We start from the raw sequence: 12,513 nt of genomic DNA on the forward strand, positions 1-12,513 counted from the left end.
CATAATATATCATTATGTTATAATGAACTGCTATACTAAATTTGTTAAAAAAAATGTTTTTGCATCTATTTTCAGAAATAAGATTAGTTTGATGGATTCGATTTTTGTACTGTCATCTCATAGTGGAGTCTGGATTATGCTTCCCTAATATAAATGAGTTGGAAAACTGTTCTCTTTTTTTTTAATCTCTGGAACTGTTATATAACATATAAAATGTTTATTTCTTTAAGATTACAAATACAATAAACTTTTACTCATTACTCAGCAGTATACTCCACCTCTTCTGTGTTTTTGTACTTTTCCTTTTGCTGTAATAATTCCCTGTTAATTCTTCCACAAACAACTGTGGGTGGTAAAACTACTCAATATTTCCATGTCTGAACAAGATTTCTTTTGCTACCATTCTTGAATGCTACTTTGGCTCAATATAAAAACTTTCAAAAGCACCTTCCTTTAAATCTTTGAAAATATTACTGCATTGTCTTATGCCATGCAGTGTTAAACAGGAATTGTTAGATCTCAATCTGTTTCTTGTTTTTCATAAGTTAGCTGTTTTATCTTTGAACTCTGGAGGCTTTTAGGCTCAGAGATTTTTAATTTATGTTTAATTAAACCTCTCAACACTTAACTGACCCTTCGAAGATCTACATTTTTCTACAATTTAGGAAATTTTACTTCTGTCACTTTAAATTAATTTCTATTTGTCATTCTATAGCATTAAGAAAATATTAAAACCTGTAGATATCTTCTTCCTTTTTCTTAACTTTCCTATTGTTTTCCATTCCTTTGCCCATTTATGCACTAAATTATTTATAAGAACATTATTTATGGTCAATTTTAGACTTCTGACTAACCCTCCTACAGCTTGCTCATGGGCAGCTTTCATGCTCAGTGAACATGAACTATACCTCACTTTGCCTGAAAAAGCCCAGTTAGGGAAATAAGATTAATAGAGAAAGGACCTACCATCAAAACTAGAACTCTTTGCCCTTTTTTTTTTAATTTGCATCAGTTTACCTCATTATTAGTGCAGACCAATGAGCAGGTAGTAACATTTGTGTGTGATTTCAGATGATCTAGGAAAAGACATTTTAAAAATTGTTCTAGGAAAACAGGCATACTCATACTGAGTGTCAAGTGGTACAATTTCTTTGAAAGACAATTATGCATTATCTATCAAAGTTTTAAATAGTTCCTAGCAGTCCTATGAATTTAATCTACACATATACCAGAAAAGATACTCAAATATTTATGTGCAAAAACATTCATTTCACCTTTGTTTTAGGGGGAAAAAACTTGGAAGCAACATATCCCATCAGTTGGAAACTGTATAAACACACTTAAAAGCAATTTAAAAGAACAAGATAGAAGCACATGTACTAACATGAATAAATTCTAAGACATCTTGTAAAATGAAAAAATATATTTTCATGTTTTAACAAGACAATATAATATTATCTGCAGTCTATGGTTTCACTTATATGTATGTAAATGTATAAAGTTCTAGAAGGCTATGCACAAATTGTCATCTCTGGAGAATATAGTGAGTATGGGATTAGAGGTGATGGACAAAGAGAAATTTAGACTTGCCTGTAATGTTACAATGTTTTAGAAAGATAGTATATATGTGTATTACCATGCAATTTGAAATTAATTTTTAGTAAGACAGATCTACAAGTAACAATATGGAAAATATCCTAAATAAATTGTCAAGGGAAAACACAATGGTTAGAATAGTGTGTACAAGACTTTCATTTGTGTAGGGAAAAAATTAGCAGGTTATATACATATACATAAATGCATAAAATATTTCTGGAAAGATTGCCCACAACACTGGTATTGAAGACTGTGATGGAGGAGGGGCCCTGAGTCACAGAGGCCACGTGGGAGGAAGATTGACTTTTCAGGGTATTCTCTCGTGAACTGTTTGAACTTTGTACCATGTGTATATACTTGATAACTTTGTTTTTGTTAAGAAAGTTATGATTCACATATATGAACATAAACTTGTAGAATATAGGTCTAGATATTTTTCATGCTCATAATATTCTGAAGTTAACTCAAAAATTACGAACAAAACCACCCATTATTTTTAAATATCCCAGGAACCTGAGAACAAGGGTGATCATTCAAAGGTGCGTATATACACTTCTTCCTGCATGATTCAAGAGCATCAGGAGACCCTGAAACGATTGTCTGAAGTCTGGCAAAAGGTCTCTGACCAGGACGATCTAATCCAGGAACTTCGAAATAAGCTAGCCTGCAGTAACGCTTTGGTAAGTGCCTTCTTCTAGAACATTTTTCTGAGACACCCAAAATAATGCCAGGAGGAAAAAAAGGGTCACCTAAAGTAATCTCTTTCACCAAGACTCCTCAAATGTCTTAGATATACTTGTTCTTGCCTTTTGTTCGTATTCTCCATGGTATACATCCCCTCAACCCACACTGAGTTCAAGATTGTAAAGAGACTTAAAATCTTTCACACAACGACGTAAGTGCCCATCAGTAGGGAAGTTGTGAAAGTGATTGAGAAATCGTTAGAGATATCCATATTATGGAATAATATGCAGCCAAGGAAATGGATTAAGCAGATCTGTAAGGGCTACCTGAAAGGATGCTTGTGATATATTGATGAGAGTAAGTTGCAGAATCTTATGCATAGTTTAATTCCACCTTTGTTTTTTTAACGTCTTTGATCATGAAATAGAAGTATATCCTGGAAATTGCCAGTAGTGCCCCCTCCCACTTATTGAAAGTGAGAGAGGGGAGAATAAGTGAGAGAGGGGAGACTAAGTGGAGAGAAAGTTTTCACTTCTTAGTTTTGATGCTTAGGTTTGAATTTTTTGAATTATTCTCAACAAGCAAGAACAAAAATTTCATGTTTTTTTTAATTTAAAAAAAGTACGTACACATTCACCCATCCCGTAAAAAAACTTTCTTCTTTAGTTCTTGAACTTTGAACCCCATCTTCTGATAGATTAGTTGCATCTTTCCATCACAGTCTCTAAAGAGCCTTCTTCTGCCTAATAAACTGGACCACACAGAGGATCAGGAGGGAGTCCAAAATGTGGCCACTGACAGACTTAAGACAAATCATTGTCTATGCCTTAGTGAACTTTAATGTAAGATTGAGTACGTAATTCCTTTCACATACCAACCCCACAGGAAGTGCATGATGAATTATACAATGCTACCACAATCTTAGGCTGATAAAAGGAACACCCTGCTAAAACAGCACTCAGTAATAAACACGTTATATTGATCATGCACCATAACTGACCTGTGCCTGTTTGCAGGTTTTGGAGCGTGAAGAGGCTTTGATAAAATTACAAGCAGACTTTGCTTCTTATACGGCCACCCACCGACATCCTCCTAGCTCCTCAGAAGATTGTGAAGACATCAAAAAGGTAGGAGAACTTTTGCTTATTTGTGCCTAATGAGTCAGGCCAATTTGGGTTTGCTTCTGGGTGTTCCTGCTTATTTTTAAATTTTACATTAAATTTGTGTGACTCTGGTTGGCCCTGCCACAAGGATACTGTATATAATATATGCCAAGCCGCAAGTGTGTCTGGCAGCATTAGATTGGAATTTTGGAATTGAATTTAGGAATTGCACTTTCCTCTTAATGCACTTCCAACAGTATACCTAAACAAGACTCCTATAAGCTTACTAGATTCAGAAGGACCATTCCAGTCTTCTAGTTTCTGGTTAGAGTTGAAAAGTAGCAAATTTAGGGAAGATTATTAATTTAAGTTCACTCTCGTTTTTTGAAAACTTGATGGTTTCAAAATTCAAAGCCATCTCAAAAGTTGATTCTAATAATGAATAAGCATTTAAATCATGTAAATAAATCGCAAGATTTTACCAACCAACAGTAAAAACTAGGTTATGTCCCCTCCTAGGCAAGTGGTGCCTGAACTTGACGTACAAGGCAAAGCCTGCCCCATGAGGCCAGGCTGTGGGCTGGTGAGGGCCGCCTGCAGATGCTGAAATAGGGGCAAAGAGGGGTGGCAGAGAGACTAGACAATACACAGGAGCTCTCCAAAGGGTCCCCTAGCGAGAGAGTGGAAACTCTTCTCTTTCCAGGACTTTCTGATCCCAGAAAGCTTGAATGAATGAATGAGGGATCAATATTGAACTTTGGAGTTCCTCCTTGGACATCTGTCAATATTTACTTTATTTTTTTATTATTTTTTAATTTTTCAATTATGCTTGACATTCAGTGTTATTTTATATTAGTTTCAGGTGTACAGCATAGTGGTTAGACATTGATATCATTTATGAAGAGGTCCCCCACCCCTCCATAAGTCTAGTACCCACCTGGCAATATGCAGAGTTATTATAATATTTGTCAATATGTATTTTAAAGGTCAGATCCATGTTATTTACATCCTGACCTACAGCAAGATCTCATAACACTCCTGGTTTATTTTTTTCTGAAAAATGTCTTTCTTTCTCCATTCACTTTTTTTTTTTTTGGAGTAGTGAAAACATGACATTAAATTTACCATTATTACCACTTTTTTTTAAACATACAGTTCAGTAGTGTTAAGTATCTCCACATTGCTGTGCAACAAATCTCTAGAACTTTCTCATCTTGCAAAACTGAGACTCTATATTCACTAAATACTAATTCCTCTTTAACTCTTCATTTTTTAAAATGATGCTTTCCCAAGAAACAGAGTGTATCTTCCCCGCCACTTTCTGTATTCTATTCAAAGTCTTCACGTTGAATACCTGGCTATTCTGTTAGGAATGGAACCACTCACATCACAGTTAATGCTGGAGGTCCTCTCCTGCTCTGCTGGCCGGGCATAGCCTGGCCCTTCGAGTCCTTGCGCTGCCCACACCCGGGTCATATGATGGCTGCCCCGTACTGCTCCAGCAGTCTCCTGTCTTCCTGCTGCAGCCTTCCCTCACTGTCAACTCTGAAATCACGTAACTATCTCCTCCCAGCCTTCCTTGATGCCCAGACAATTCATTGCCCCCCTTCTCAGCTCCTTCATGTACGTGTTCCTGCCTTTTCTTGGTTACAGCCCATTCCCCTCTCCTTCAGGGTAGAAGTCAAAGTTCCTGCTGAGGAAATACAAACCCCAAGTGATGTGACTGACCCCTGACGTCCTCACCTCATCTCTTCCTCTCCCCATCACTCGCTCCACTGTAATGACATGGCTTCCTCCATGTTTCCTCCCTGAAGCCTCGTCACTGGCTAGTCCCTTTGTCTGCAAAACTCTTCCCTCAGATACCTCACCGCCATCAAATCCCTGCACAGAGGCCACCTTCTCAGTGAGGCCAACCAATCCATCCTATTTAACATGGCAACCCCACATCCCCACCCCACCCCATCCTCTCCGTTCCCCTTTTGCTGTTCTGTTTGTTTCTTCCATAGCTTTTATCAACTTTGAACATTTTCTGTAGGTCATTACTTATTATGCTCTTTGTCTGTCTCGCCCCACCAGAAGGTCAGGTCCATGGGGGCAAAGCTTTGCGTCTGTATTGTTTGCAGCACCCAGAACAGTGCCTGGTACATAGTAGATGCTCTATCAATGACATTGATTGTTGCAGGGAGGAAGAAATGGCTTCTTTTGTGTACATTCCATGTGAGTGTGAGAAATCTGCCACATCCTTTTCTTTCTAATTCTCTCTTCCTGTTTTTAAAATTGAGGTGTAATTGACAGACCATAAAATTCATCATGTAAAGTGTACACTCAGTGGCTGTTAGTATATTCACAGAGTTAGGCAACATCACCACCAATTCCAGAACATGTTCATCACTCCAAAAAGAAACACATACCCATGAGCAGTCACTCCCCATCCTCCCTCGCCCAACCCCTGGCAACCACTACCCTACTTTCTACCCTACGGATTTATTTGCCTGTTGTGGATATTCAGCATTTTAGAAAGCATTCTTCCCCCATGTCCTCATCCTGCCCTGACCTTCTTCCATCTGCCCAGATACTGAAGCACTTGCAGGAGCAGAAAGACAGCCAGTGCCTGCACGTGGAGGAGTACCAGAACCTCGTGAAGGACTTGCGCATGGAGCTGGAAGCTGTGTCGGAACAAAAGAAAAACATCATGAAGGGTAAAGGGGGCGGGGCTGGTGGGCTGTGGCAGGGGAGCCAGAGGAAGCCAGAACCCATGTCTGAGCAAGAAGCGCTCTGCCTCATCCCGTGGTAGACATGATGAAGCTGGAGCTGGACCTGCACGGGCTGCGGGAGGAGACCTCTGCCCACGTGGACAGGAAGGATAAGGAGGTCGTCATCCTGCAGAGGCGGCTGCAGGAGCTGCAGGTGCAATTCACTGAGACACAGAAGCTCGGTTTGAAGAAAGACACGGTAAGATGAGGAGCTCTCTAGGTGGAACCACCAACAGGGCTGTGAGGCCAGGCCTTGGCCAGGTCGGGCGGGTTCGGCAGTTCTGCACCCACGGTGATTGCATGGGGAGCATCAATACCTGTGAGATGGGCCTGTGGGCACCTCAGGCCCAGAGATGATTCTGAGCACATCTTTGGTGTTTCTCCTAATTACTAAATAAATAAATACAATACAATACAATACAATAGCATTATCCAGGGAACTTGATAAGAGATATTGAGTCTATAAGATAAAGGTTCTTCCACAGCCTTGCAAGGTAGAGAGTTTGGGACACTCCTGCATTGTTGCCTTGCTTTTGTTCATGCTTGATAGTGGAAAGAAGTACTATAAAATAATGTGTTACCTTATTAAGAATATAAAGTGAATTTCAATTTTAAAAATTATGAATATCTTAGAATATGCAAATCAGGTATTTGGGAAATATTAATGGAGCTATGGCCTAGAAGATCTATAGTTGCCAACATAAATCAAGATCCTGGAAAAGTCTGGGAATGAAACCAAGGACAGAAAGGTTGTGAAGCCAATGCAAGCTTTTGTAGTTAATACTATCCAACTCTTACTTTTATCAGAGCTAGTAGGAATAATCCAAATGACTGGTCATTCACACCTCCTATTTCAAGGTACAGAGGTGACCACCAGTCAAAATGGAGGCATTTGGAGAGATGACAAGAAGCAAGGAGTCTGGATGAACAGCTTTGAGTCATTCATATATTCATCCAACAAATATCTTTGAGCCCCTACGATATGCCAAGCACTGTTCTAGGCACTAGGAATATAATAAAACATGCAACATCCCTACTCTCATGAAGCTTACATTCCAGTGTGGAAAAACAGACAATAAACAGATAACAAAATTAATACATAATGTCAGATACTGATAAATCCCTAAAACAGCTTGGCGGCTGTTTTACACAGGCTGCTCAGGTGACAAGGTGGCACTGGGAAGTGATTTGAATGCAGTGAGGGAGTCACCCAGGCAAAGGTCTTGAGGAAGAATATTCCAGACAGAGGGAACAGCAAGTGCAAAAGCCCTCAAGTGGGAGTCTGCTTGGAGTGCTCCAGGAGACCACCTAACGCAGAGAGGGGTGGGGGTGGCCAGAGGTGAGGTCAGCCTGGTAACCAAGGACCAGATCGTGAGCATCCTGGGGGCCCTTTTTCTAAGCAAGATGGAGTGGAGGGTTTTCAGCAGAGGTATCTGACTTGTATTTTTAGGGGCCCCCTCTCTGGCTGCTAAAGTGAGAACAGCATGAGGGGAGGTAGGGAGCCCAGGTAGGAGGCCATCGCGATATCCAGGCAAGAGAAGATGGCACCTGGAAGAGGGCTTGGGACAACCTCTGACTGATTTCACCCTGCCTCTCTTTAGACCTTTATTAGCATTAACACTTGGCTTTCCTCAGCTCCTCCAAGAGAAAGATGAAATGCTGCATGAGCTAGAGAAGGAACTGGCACAGGTTCAGACAACACTCATGAAAAAAGATATGGAGTTGGAGAACCAGCAACTAATGACAACAGAACTCGAAATCGCCATCCAGGAGGCGAAGCAGAATAAGTGCAAGGTGGAGTGTGGGGCCACGCGAGTTGAGATCCAGAAGCTGAAGGGCTGTCTCAAAGATGCCCAACAGCAGCAGAGGCTGGCTGGTGAGGCCCCAGCAAGCACTGACCCCAGCACGCTTCCAACACACGGGGCTAGAGCATCCCCGTTCTCTCTCTAAATGGCCACTTCCTCTGCCTCCCCACTGCCTCACTCCAAACCTCGTGATCTCATCTCACATCGCACAGCAGTTACGACCGCTGTCTTGAACGCCTTCACTCACCCCCAACCTCACCTTCTCTCTGGAATCTTCACCACATAGCAGGTGCCCATTTGGGGAAAGTGAACTGCCCACTGTTTTCTCAGCCGTTCAGATGAAGCTCCTCTCCTTTCCTCACCTTGGGGAGGACGGGGCTCTGTGCCATGCTGCTTTGCACCACACGTCACTCCATCTTCTCCAGAACCTTCATCACACACGTCACCTCTTCCTTCCCTGATTTCTTTCTTTTTTTTTTTTGGCTTCAAACTTTCTCTCCTGCACAGTATGCTCTGTGGATTGTGTCCTTGTTCCTCTGCTAAAAGCCCTTTCTCAGAGGTCACCAATAACTTCTTGCCTCGGACATGAAAATGTTCTGGAATTAGATATTGGTGATAGCTGTACACCTTTATGAATATGCCAAAGCCCACTGAACTAAATTTTAAGGGTAAATTTTATGTTATGTGAGTGACGTAGAAATTGGGGGGCGTGACGGAGTGAAGGTCCAAACCCTGGCTTCCTTCTTCACCCTCCTTTAACCCTCTGTGTGTATCTATGCTGTTGGCCCCCATACCTCAACAAGTGTTTCTTAGCTTTGGAGACATAATAGGTCCCTTGTTCTTCCACAAATTCGCCATTGTTTCCTCCTTTCTCTCTTGCCCCAACAGTAATCATTCATCTGTAAGACTACCCTTCTCCTTTTCTCCTCTCCCTCCACACTCATTCCTTAGTGAGTGCCTCTCCTTATAGCTGCATTTCCCTACCGATGACTCCAAAACCTAGGGCCCCAGCCTTGATTTCATACCTGTGGCCAGTCTAGTCTTAGAGACTAACTCCACCTGGGCAACCACCATCCCCTCTAACTCAACATTCCCAAAATTGAACCTATTTTCTTCCCTGCTTAAAAAAATAAGATAAAATAAAATTTTCTCCTTTCTTCCAAGGTACATAATTATTTCTGTAGTGACACCATCTTTCTTCAAATATCCCAGGCTGAAAAAATGGAGAAGAGAGTGATGTTTAAAGTAGAAACCATAGTAGAAACTATAGGATGTGGGGATGTATTTGACGTAGAGAAAACCCAGTAAGCAACTTATTTGGATGTTTTTCCCTTCATACCCAGAGAAGGCAAGGACGTGGGCTAAAAGGATATTGTGGGGAGTCTTTCTCTATTCTAATCCATTCCAATTTTCCCAAAGCACTCTCTCCTTTATGTCAGGTCCCCACGCAAGAACCCACAGAATCAAGTCTAAACATTTCCCTCAGGCTTTCAAAGTCTTTCAAAGCCCCCTCTCGTCAATGCACTTACTCAACTCTGTCTACCAGTTTCCTACCCAGTTTCCTTTCCAATTAAACCAGTCTCTTCCTATATGCCTTCTGCATTCCCTTCACCTAGCGTTTAGTCTAGTGTCACCCCACCTGGAATTCCCGTACTTCTTCTAAGGCCCAGCTCAACCTCTGTTCCTCTGTCAGTCCATCTCCAGCTGTTCTTGCTCACACTGGTCTTGATTCCCAAGTTCAGTCGTTGCAAGTTTAACATTACAGTGGTCTGTATATCAGGTGGGCCAGTTATGGCGCCCTCACTAGGCTCTAACCTCTGTGAGGTCCAGATGTGTCCCTAATGATAGGATGAGTCACGTAAGAGATACTGAGCAATTTCTACCAAGTTGTTTAATTTCAGTCAAGGAGAGTAGTTGAAGCAGATAATTTAACAGTGCTCCTTGGGAGTCATAATGAAATGGAGAGAAATGAGGACAGATTGGGGATTGAAGCAGGCCACACAATGAAGGAACAGACTTTGTAACTGGTCTGAGACGAGAGTCTGATCTTCTCACACGAACGTGCCCCCGGCTTGTCTCCCATCTTCTGCAGCTCAGCAAGCAGCCCAGTATAAAGAAGAGGCCATTCTGGCAAGGAGTAACCTGGAGGATTCCCAGAGGAAACTGCAAAACTGCATTTTCCTGGAGAAGCAGAAGGCAGACACTATCCAGGAGCTGCAGAGAGAGCTTCAGAAGCTACAGAAGGATTCCTTGATGGCTGAAGAGGAACTCACACCCAACAGGTACCACAGGTTCACCTCCAGAGATGCTCTGTCCCTGGTGAGCCCGTCCGGACACTGTGGGCAGCTGCCCAGAAATGGGATAGCAGACCCTGTGCGGCCAGCTCACAGCCCACCAACACAGATACCCAAGTTGTTGCCGTTTTGCTTTTAGGAAACGGGTAGAGGAGCTGACATCAGAACTCGCGGAGGCCCTGAGGAAGCTTGAAAATGCAGACAAGGAAAAGAGGCAGCTTCAGAAGACAGTGGCTGAGCAGAATATGAAACTGAATGACCTGCTAGATCGTATAAAACTCATTCAACACCAGGTATGAAGGCCCAGTAGGCAGCCAGCTCAAGCATTTGCTCTGCTTGACATTAAATATATTGGTCTTTATTTGGACAATGCCACCACCAATCCATTGCAAACTGATTGTCCAGAATTTGTGTTAGAATGCTAAGCCAGCCAGTCAGCTCCTGTTTCTGTTCCTGAACTTGAGGTGTTCTAGTCAAGAATAAACCATGGTTGTTGTTAGCCAGTTTTATTTACTTGCACCTAGTAAAGGAGACAGGGGGTTCACATCCAAAGCTCTGTCTCCCTGAAGGGAGACTTAGCCATTGCTTACTTATATACACTATTTGTTTAATTACACCTTGATTTCTTCTTTACAATTGGCTACACTTATCTGGTTGAGTTCTGTCAAGTTTATTTTGTGTACAGCTGCATCTGCAAAATACTGTGCTACATTTTAACAGTTAGCAAGAACAGCATTTAGTATGAACTGCCCAGACCTCCTCCCAACTAACATTTCCAGGACCAATAATAAGCATTTTCAAGGGCTAAGCTTAAAAATAGTCAAAGGACACTGTTGTTTTTTCTGGGATTCAAAAGCTATCCCTGTCAGTTCATTTAAAGTCTTTGATCTCTGAATTATTCTTTTTGTGCTTTTCTAAGATTTTTTTAACTTTTTTCAAAGAGGTTTTTATGTGAAAAGATTTGGTACATGGGAGAGAAGGTTGATGCTATGGGCACTGGATCCATAATAAAGTAAGCTGGTGTAGCTAATTGAACAAATTTAAAATGTGGCTGAACATCAGAGGAAACTTGTTTATCATACATGCTAAATCACTAAGGAGTTGTCCTCCTATTTATTTCAGCCATTCTCTATGTACAGTTCTCTGAGTTTGTTTGTTTGTTTGTTTGTTTTACAAAAAAAATACAGTCTAAGACTATCTTTCAGTCCAGTCTTTATTTTCTCAGCACAGGGAGCAAGGTTGCACCAAAACCACTCTAGAAGAGGAGCTTAAGGAGGCAACAAGGTTACTAGAGGAGAAACGGGAGCAATTGAAAAAGAGCAAAGAACGGGAGAAGGTGCTGGAGCAAGAGATTGAGTCACTCCGACAGGAAGAAAAAAAGAAAGAAAAGATGGTGAGAAGGAGAATCCGGGACAAGTCAGGGTCATGAATACAGGGCCAGATATGAGTCCAGCCAGGCCTTGCGGGCTACAGAAGCTATGGGCACTCAGACCACAGGAGAGGAGGGAGAGAAGGGGAGAAAGGCCAGTGGGGAGGAGAGAGAGAAGGCCCGAGATACTGCAGGAGGCAGATGGAGCTGTGGGTGAGGGAAGAAGGAGTGGGCTTCTGCCAGAGTTTGAGGGTAACACCTCTTTTCTGGGCTTTGTTCTTTAATTGGGGAGCAGTCAAAAGAGAATTTGCTAAAGTTGGAGGAGGAAAATGAGACTCTCAAAGCACAGTTAAAGCAATGTACTACACAGCGGGATTCCTCTCTCAGCAAATACAGCGCCTCCCAGAAAGTCATCCAAGAGCTGAATAGTGAGGTGAGTGAAACCCCAACGGGGTAAAAAACTATCTGGGCTTGGCATCAAGCCGTCCAGTGTTGCATTTGAGACCAGAGTTGAGTGAATCCCTTGTTTGGGGCAGTTTGCTAGGGAACACTTCCAAAAATAATACCAAAGCTCAAAAGGGGGTGGGGGAGGAGATGGTTATGTGCCATCACAGGTAAAGATGACAGAAAGGAATAAGTGGCATCTGACACATGCGAGGCTCTGTGCTTAAGTTCGGTCACCATTTAGTGACTGTCTACTTAAGTCTTTACATGCCTTCCGTCCGCTTTACTCCCGACAAGACATTCGTTACTATGATCCTCGGTTTACAGAAGAAAGACAGGCTGAGGCTCAAAGGGAGTAATGAGTAAGAGATGGGATGGACCAGTATTTGAATTTGGATCATCTGGCTCTGATGTCTAACCTCTTTCCCCTACATCATGAATGACAATACTTTCCCCAATTGAATA

General features: G+C 42.0%; 1 protein-coding gene across 1 annotated transcript in view; it reads left to right on the forward strand.

Moving 5' to 3' along the window:
* Positions 1 to 12,513, forward strand: part of PMFBP1 (polyamine modulated factor 1 binding protein 1) — a 41,409-nt gene that overhangs the window by 19,721 nt on the left and 9,175 nt on the right. Inside the window, exons 6-14 of the mRNA XM_033127303.1 lie at positions 2,106 to 2,276; positions 3,297 to 3,407; positions 5,956 to 6,082; positions 6,178 to 6,335; positions 7,772 to 8,012; positions 10,034 to 10,223; positions 10,375 to 10,528; positions 11,461 to 11,628; positions 11,900 to 12,037. Coding sequence (XP_032983194.1) covers positions 2,106 to 2,276; positions 3,297 to 3,407; positions 5,956 to 6,082; positions 6,178 to 6,335; positions 7,772 to 8,012; positions 10,034 to 10,223; positions 10,375 to 10,528; positions 11,461 to 11,628; positions 11,900 to 12,037 — 1,458 coding nt within the window. The remainder of the gene's footprint in view (positions 1 to 2,105; positions 2,277 to 3,296; positions 3,408 to 5,955; positions 6,083 to 6,177; positions 6,336 to 7,771; positions 8,013 to 10,033; positions 10,224 to 10,374; positions 10,529 to 11,460; positions 11,629 to 11,899; positions 12,038 to 12,513) is intronic.

The sequence above is a fragment of the Rhinolophus ferrumequinum genome, chromosome 15 (assembly GCF_004115265.2).
Source record: "Rhinolophus ferrumequinum isolate MPI-CBG mRhiFer1 chromosome 15, mRhiFer1_v1.p, whole genome shotgun sequence".
Lineage (NCBI taxonomy): Eukaryota > Metazoa > Chordata > Mammalia > Chiroptera > Rhinolophidae > Rhinolophus > Rhinolophus ferrumequinum.